The following is a 7,622-nucleotide window of genomic DNA, read 5'->3' as shown; positions in this document are numbered from 1 at the left end:
CAACATTGGGGTAAAGTAATTCGTAAGCAACATCCTTTTTAAGTAGTGGAAAATTCATGCAGGATGATTAACGTTTTATTTTTAGCGTTCATCTGTTTCACTGTCAAGTTATGTTTTTCAAGGCATTGATGAGACCTAAATTTCTATTTATCTTATTCCAAATTCAGTCTGTTTAGGTTGCAAAGCCCTAGTGACCAGAAGCTACTCTCTTTTTTTCTTTTACAGTAATTTTGGGCTCGGGATATGTACGTTTTTTTGTTTATTTTACCATTTGTTTTTTTTCCACATTAATGTCTGTCATTTTTTGCCTGTTTTCTGGAAATAAATTTGGATCTATTTTTTCTGATTATTTGTTTTCCTAAGGAACCGCAGTGATTAATAGCAAACTTTATGGGTAGACATATTTAATTTGGGCGTAAAGCACAACCATGACAAATGACTGGAAGCTGATTTTGGCTCAGCTTGTCCTACATGGACATTGCTGAGAATTTGCCTGAAGCTCTACTCAAAGTGACCAGCAAAACATTTATTATAGTGATGTGATACTGCACGGGAATTATTATGGAAACATTAGGTCTATTACAAACAAGGTTTTTGTGTTGTTTGGCCTCTGAATCCCGGTACTTACTGCAGTTCTGCCTCAAGGATACATTTCAAATCCATTTTCCACTTTTAACTAGTGTATTAATCAAAAGCACAAAAATGATTTTGTAGCCAAGCCCGATACAGTTCATTAATTGCTTGCTGGAAAGGGAGAAGATTTCTCCCCGCCGCCCCCAAACACATACTGGTGAATATTAGCAACGTCGCCAAAAGTATAAAATTTCCCCCAATGGTTTTACGTTTTATGATAGGCCAACAAAGTTGTACAAAGGGCAATATAAAAAATAAAATATCAGTTTTTTTTTTTTTTTACAAATCAAGTTGGTCTATGATACAACCCCACTCCCAAGAGAAAGACTGAATTTTATTAATGAAACATGGCCAAATCTAGCAAATATTTATAGATGTATGAATATCAGCGAGGCTAAATTTACCAGTGACTGTCTCAGAAAAGTAATGACCTCTTTTTCTAGTGTGATGACCTTATTGTAATAATACACTATATCTTTTCCGGAACATGGCTTTGAGGCAAACTGTGTTTGGACACGTTTTTGTTTCCTCTTTCAAATCACGTTTCCCTTTTTTATACACAATGCAAAGGCAACCCTAACGGCAGCCACAGATCATGCGGTGCAGCACAGCACCATCTAGTGTTCAGACAGTGTCGCTTCAGTGTTCAATGGGTTAGAAACGTCAGATTTTTTTCCTCAGAGGTCAGAATTTCCTGACGGACTCAAGGAGTTCGCTGGAAGCTACTCAATCAAATATGGCATTTTTATTTTCACAGCTTTTTGCAGCTGTGTCGTGAAATCAATTCAGACTTATTTATTTCACAGTAGTTTTGCGTATGGCAAGCTGTTTTAGAAACTTAAATCCACAGTGTAGCGAGAGACACAACAGATAAAAAAAAAAATAAAAAATCTTTCAAAAACATTTCAACTTCATTTTAACAAAATCGCACCGTAAAACAACCCCAAGCTCTTAGCACACTGTTAGACTTCCAATGGTGTAAATGTATTTGCCTTAAACTGTTTTGAATTTAGAAAAAAATTAGCAACATGGACCAGTTGATATGAAAGTAGGTCGTTGGGCTTTAGCGCTTCCTGAACACTGATCGCAGGTCTTTCCAGTAAAGACGCTTCGTCAGCATTCCTCTCCGAACATTTCTTCACCATATCTTTGACATCTGCCTTCTGGCAGACGCTCAGTACATCATGCCTCGACGTCACAGAACTTCAAGATCCTCTTTCACTCATCCACATTCCCGATAAATAAAACCCTTCAAGCATCTTCAGTCACAGTTTCTCTGCGTCAGCAACACGACTTCTTCTCTTTCTCCGGAGGAACGTAGGCGCCTACGCTGACATCGATTGGTCGAGAGTTCTCTCTGAGGAGGATCCGAGGCACGCCGTTGTTCTCATCCTGCTGGACGTTGAGGCCGTTACGAGACAGCAGCTCCTTGGCCATCATCAAGAAGGCTTCCTCCACATTCTGACTTTCCTGTAAAAGAGGAAATGCTTTAAATAATAATAATAATAAAAACTCAACCAAAGTTTCAGAGTCTAAGCCTTGCTCGTTTGCATTACCTTAGCAGATGTTTCCAAAGCAGCGAGTATGCCCCTTTCTTTTGCCAGATTGCAAGCTTTCTCGAACGGAACCTCCCGTTCCTCCTCCAGGTCACATTTGTTACCTAAATGGAGACGGACATGAAGCCATATTGGCAGCACACATAATCCTGCTGATGTTTGGGCTTGACAAGCGTGTATGGTTCAAGACCAAGCACTCAAACAGCTTTCTGAAAACATTTTGTTATGCTATGTTCTCTTGCTGTTCCTTTCCTTTAGAGTAAATAGATACCGATCTTTGTGGCATGATATATTTTTTACCCAAAGTACATAAAAAGTCATAGATCAAAATCAGTTGATTCATACAAGCAGAGTATCTTTATTTGCTACAAAAGTCAAAATCTAACTCACCTATTAGCACCAAGAGTACATTGGCAGCTCCGTACAGCTCTACCTCCTTGATCCAATGGTTCACCGAATCAAAGGTGCAGCCTCGTGTGATGTCATAGGTAATCATGGCGCCGTGAGCGCTGCGATAGTAACTCTGAGTGATGGTCCGAAACCTCTCCTGACCTGCTGTGTCCCACACCTGCATCTGCATCACACAGAAATAATGCATCCGAGTGTTAAGTTCAAGCTCGTATAAGGTTTTCATGTAATAGAAAGTAATATGTAACAAGTGGGGTTTTTTTTTTTTTTTTTTTTTTTACAAAATAATCAGTCTAATGCAGTGCTTCTCAATTCCAGTCCTCAGGCCCCCCTGCTCTGCATGTTTTAGATGTGCCTCTACTCCAGAACAGCTGATTCAAATGATTGCATGGCCTTCAAGTGCTGCAGAGGCCTGTTAATCACCAAAATATTGAATCCAGGTGTGTGGCAGAAGGGAAACATCTAAAACATGTAGGGCAGGGGGCGCGTGAGGACCGGAATTGAGAAACACTGGTCTAATGGTTTGAAAGTTACATTAACACTATGCATATTGGAAAATGAATCAGCAATGTCTTGAAGCAAACAATTTTCAAGTTGATTTCACTGTGAAGAGTTAAAATTATTGCAAAGTTTCACAATTTTGTCATGAGATTACAAAGATGATTATGAAAGAAACATCATTTAGAGTAAGGGCTGAACTTCCCAGAAATCTATGAATTCCCACTAGTGCCTGTGTTTCGGGGGGCTGCCAAGGATGAAGAATTAAGCAACATAACTCCCAAAAACAGGGACAGGAAGCAGAAAAATGCACATGTTCTTTTTGCGCTTGTTTGCAGAGAAGCTGCACAGCTTGCTGCTTCTGGAAGTTAGAAGATTACAATTTTTAAATTTGCCTAAGTTATAGAGATCATTTTATGACAATCTTGAGTCAGTTAAGCCTTATCTTCCTTTACGCCACAAAATGATGCAGAACTTTGTGTAGGCTCAAATTTGAGCAAACTAAAGCATTGAAAGACCGACAGAGTCTGCGAATTTAATCCACCCAAAAACATTTTAATCACATAAAGAGATCTATAGATGTCATTTAGACTCAAAGCAACAACATTTTGCCGAGAGGAAAAGGTAAAGAGTTTGTGTCACGAAAACCATTTAAGGAGATTTTTACTTTTGTGAGAGTGACTGAAAGATGAATGGCAACAAACATGAGATGCTATGATTTAATTGTGTTTATTTTTTCTTTTTATTAAGGCGACTTAAAGGCAGCCAAAAATAATAAGCTGGTTTTTATGAGCATGTTAGTGTTGCACGGCATCAAACAGAAACAAGCAAACCCAGACTCAAAATACAGGCCTGGTTTGAGTCCAGACCACTTTAGCTGTCAAATGTAAATGAGGGCAAAGACAGGAAGTGTCACACTAACACTTCCTCTGCCATATGGTAAACTGTCAGTGATGCAAAAGGACACTGCTCCTCACTATATAATAAAAACTGTCGTAGAAAAACTAAATATAACTTTATGTTGTGCACAACTGTGAGGCAAATGTTGCTCCAGTTAAAATTTGTTCCATAAAGAAAGATTCAACAAAATATGTCATGTGCTTTTTTGTCATCTGGGGTGTCATAGTTGCCCGATTTTGACCATGTGACTTATTTATTATGGTCTGATCCATAAACTTTAACTGAAAGCTTGTTCTTCCTTCTTTAAAGAGTTTAATGATCACTACTAGAGATAATGAGAAGCTAGAGGCCTTCAGGAAGCACACGAGGATCTTGGAGATGTTGCTTTGAGAGTGTGAAAATTATCCCCAATAATGGGGCATTTGAGTTAATAATTTTATATGTAGACAATATGTGTAGCCTGTAAGCTACAGAGGGCTTTAGCAACAAACACATACGTGGTAGGCAGGAGAAGCCTGTTGGTTTCCCTGCGGAGAATCCCCAAGCCCTTACAGCATATCTCCGAGGATACTCCCCAAGGATTTTTGTAACATTGTAGCAACCAGCGTAAACTCAACAGGCCAGCCCCTTCCAAAACACCACAACTAGTTAATGGAGACAAGTCATCCATTTAATTTAAAGCAGCTAGAACTAAAGTGTCGTTTCCACATGTCTTCCGAAAGTAAATGCAGGTTTGACTAGTTTAAGATGTATTTCAGTGGTGGAATAAAAACTTAATTCCTTTCCTTTGTACGTAGAATAAGGTCACAAAAAAAAAAGAAGAAACATAGCTGTGCCAGCTGCAAAAAACAACTTCATAGACATAGCCTCAGGCAGGAAATAGCCGATGGGGTTGAGCGAAGTCACAGACACATGAGCAGTCGAAAATAATAACTCATGTGAACAGCAAGATCTTGGCAGTTCATGTATATTTCCACTTATTACAACCTTAAGGTGTAGTAATTGCAGAGTGACATTTGTAGAAGCAGAAACAAAATTTGCTTGTATGAAAAAAAAAAAAGAAATGCATCCAGATGTTTCAAATTTAAGCCACTCAAACTCATTGCATTTTATTGGCTTGCTATATTCCACCTGTTTTGCCACATAAGTGTTAAAATATTGCTCTATTGTTATACCAAAAAGCTTTTTGACGGTGAAAATCTTTTCTTTGCAATGACAAGAGCGAAAGATTAAATATGCGAAAGTAGTCACCCTTTTTAAACTTAACGAATTAGTACTAAATGTGCGCGATAGGTCACACATGGCAATGCAAAATGCAAAGTGGGCGGAACATAATCTGTGGTTTTTTCAACCGTTTCACACATAAATACCTGAAAAGACGGGTGTGGATTTGTATTCAGCACTCTTTACCCTAATATACTTAAACATAAACTATTACAAAGTTTATCAAAAGTCATGAAGGGGACACAGCAGCACGAATAGTTATGCGCCGGCCACGTCACACTGAACACATTATCCCCATTGTGAAACATGGTGCAGGCCGTATTGTGCTGTGTGGATCCAACAACATAAAATCCCAATGAAATATGTTGAACAATAGCAACATTAAAAAAAAAAAAAAACACTATGAAACATCATGAGTTTTTGATGAAAGCTTCCTTTTCAAGAGCAAGTGCAGGAGATGAGAGATCAGTCCAAGATCTAGTTGTGCCATTACAAAGGCACAAAGGGAGGGACCTGATGGACCGGTTCTTCATACCAGCCGCCTGTCAGGCTTGTTTTGGACCGAGTCAAACTGCCACTGCCGCTTGCTGTTCTGTCACTGGAGGAAACTCCTTCGAAAAAGAGTTCTCCTAAACGTGGAGCCCAGGGACAATAAATTTGGGAGCTATTAATTTCAATTTCATTTTTTCTTTTTTTAAAACTAACAAAACAACCCCCAAAATAGAATCTCTACTTTCCATTATAGCTCACGTGTGTCTTATTAATATATTTCAGCACTGCCGAGTCTTACGCCGATGCAACGTTTGGATTTATACTCCTTCATTTAATGTCTTTTGCATGTCTAAAACAACAAAACACACGCTATGTAGAAAGCTTACCTTTACTTTCTTTCCTTCAATATCCACCGTCCTCACTGTGAAATCCACTCCGATGGTGTTCTGCTGTTTGTCAGAGAAAACCCCTGACTTAAAGTTCTGGAGCACGCAGGTCTTCCCCACATTGGTGTCCCCAATGAGGATGATCTTAAACAGGAAATCAAAAGTGTCATCGTGCTCAGGTGGCGGTGCCTGCATGTTGGAAGTACAGTGGTGTGTGTGTGTGTGTGTGTGTGTGTGTGTGTCGTTTTCAGTGTGAGTAGAGGAAATGATCCCTCCTTTAGCTGAACTGTAGATCTCTTGGAATGTTTGACCTTTTGTAGCTGAAAGGTGATTAGTTATCTTTACGGTTGAATTGAGGCATAAAAACAAGCCCAAAATGATACTTGGGAAAAAATAAAATAAAAATGTTCCAAGCAGCAACAGCTAAGGAGGATATTTATCACCGAATTAGTTTGTGGTTAATATAGTAGATGCATCAGAAATCAACTCCTTCTATGTCTATTTCCCCAAAAAGAGAACAAACAAAAAAAAGACGGTGTTTCCTGTCCAGTTATGCATCCTCCCTCTTCAGTATCCCCAGAACGTTTAGCATGTCCTTCCTCTCTTGTGCTCTTTCAGCGGGACAAAACGGTCTCAGTTCAGCTTCTCCTTTTAGCTCCTTCTCAGGTGTTGACCCACTTTACTGCCCAAGGCAACAAATGACATGAAAATCCATCCCATTCTTTAAGTCCCTGTAAAACGGGCTCCAGTAATCCCCCCCACCCCCCGCACCAAATAATACGAATAAATAAAAATAAAATAAATCTTAGTAGTAAATAGTTAAAATTTAAGTCTTGTTGTAGCAGTCTGCAGTCCCAGGCACTTACTTACGCTCTCTTACGCACATAAACATTCGTTCACGGTTCCTCCCACTGAGTTTCTCCCATCAGTTTTTCCTGTTCTTCCTCACCCGAGTCCTGCCCTCTTCACATCACCTGTGTGTAACAACAGAAACCTGCCCCACCTGTTTTCTCTACCCAGCCAAGCCTCATACCTCATGATGCACTATGGGAAATGAAGTCAGTTGGGCAGTGAACTTACTCAACCCGCTCGTCCTGTAAGGACTGTTGCAGTAGCCTACAGCACCACCTTTCAGCAACTTGTTTTACAGATAACTTGTGAGACGATGAGTCAACGGGAATGAGATAATGTGTTTTTCTTGTTTTTTTTTTGTTTTTTTTTTCTAACCCAAGTCAAATTGTTTAGGAAATGGCACTTCAGATCTAAAGGTTAAATTCCAACCATATTTTATAATTCATTTGATAAGTTACCAAATCTTTTTACTGATTTCAATTGTCCTTATTGATAAAAAGAAACAAAATTAAAAGCTTCATGTGTTACTGAAACAGTAATAGTAATAGTACACCATTTTCAGTAACATTTTAAAGGTAACGTATCAGTACTGCAATAAAGTCCTGACCCTTCCCTTGTTTTTTTTTTTAAAGGTTTTTCTAATAAGATGCTAATAAGGCTCTTCTGCAGAGAT

The 7,622-nt window shown here is 39.0% G+C and overlaps 1 protein-coding gene across 1 annotated transcript; it reads right to left on the bottom strand.

Moving 5' to 3' along the window:
- Nucleotides 1–946: 946 nt before the first annotated feature.
- LOC103156873 (ras-related protein Rab-19-like) lies at nucleotides 947–7,162 on the bottom strand. Its single transcript, XM_007579074.2, has 4 exons — nucleotides 6,098–7,162; nucleotides 2,580–2,763; nucleotides 2,190–2,293; nucleotides 947–2,103 (listed from the first exon to the last, which is right to left on the bottom strand). Exons 1-4 carry the CDS (start codon nucleotides 6,290–6,292, stop codon nucleotides 1,915–1,917), a joined length of 672 nt encoding a protein of 223 aa, XP_007579136.1. The 5' UTR covers nucleotides 6,293–7,162; the 3' UTR covers nucleotides 947–1,914.
- Nucleotides 7,163–7,622: the final 460 nt, after the last annotated feature.

Source organism: Poecilia formosa, unplaced genomic scaffold, assembly GCF_000485575.1.
Source record: "Poecilia formosa unplaced genomic scaffold, Poecilia_formosa-5.1.2 Scaffold9, whole genome shotgun sequence".
NCBI classification, from domain to species: domain Eukaryota; kingdom Metazoa; phylum Chordata; class Actinopteri; order Cyprinodontiformes; family Poeciliidae; genus Poecilia; species Poecilia formosa.
This window is presented reverse-complemented; position numbering and strand designations above follow the sequence as displayed.

Coding starts and splice junctions, on each gene's coding strand:
- LOC103156873 (XM_007579074.2), bottom strand. CDS start 6,292: ATGCAGGCACCGCCACCTGAGCACGATGACACTTTTGATTTCCTGTTT. Junction 2,294..2,579: donor TGTACTCTTGGTGCTAATAG/GTGAGTTAGATT, acceptor GTCTCCATTTAG/GTAACAAATGTGACCTGGAG. Junction 2,104..2,189: donor CTTTGGAAACATCTGCTAAG/GTAATGCAAACG, acceptor CCTCTTTTACAG/GAAAGTCAGAATGTGGAGGA.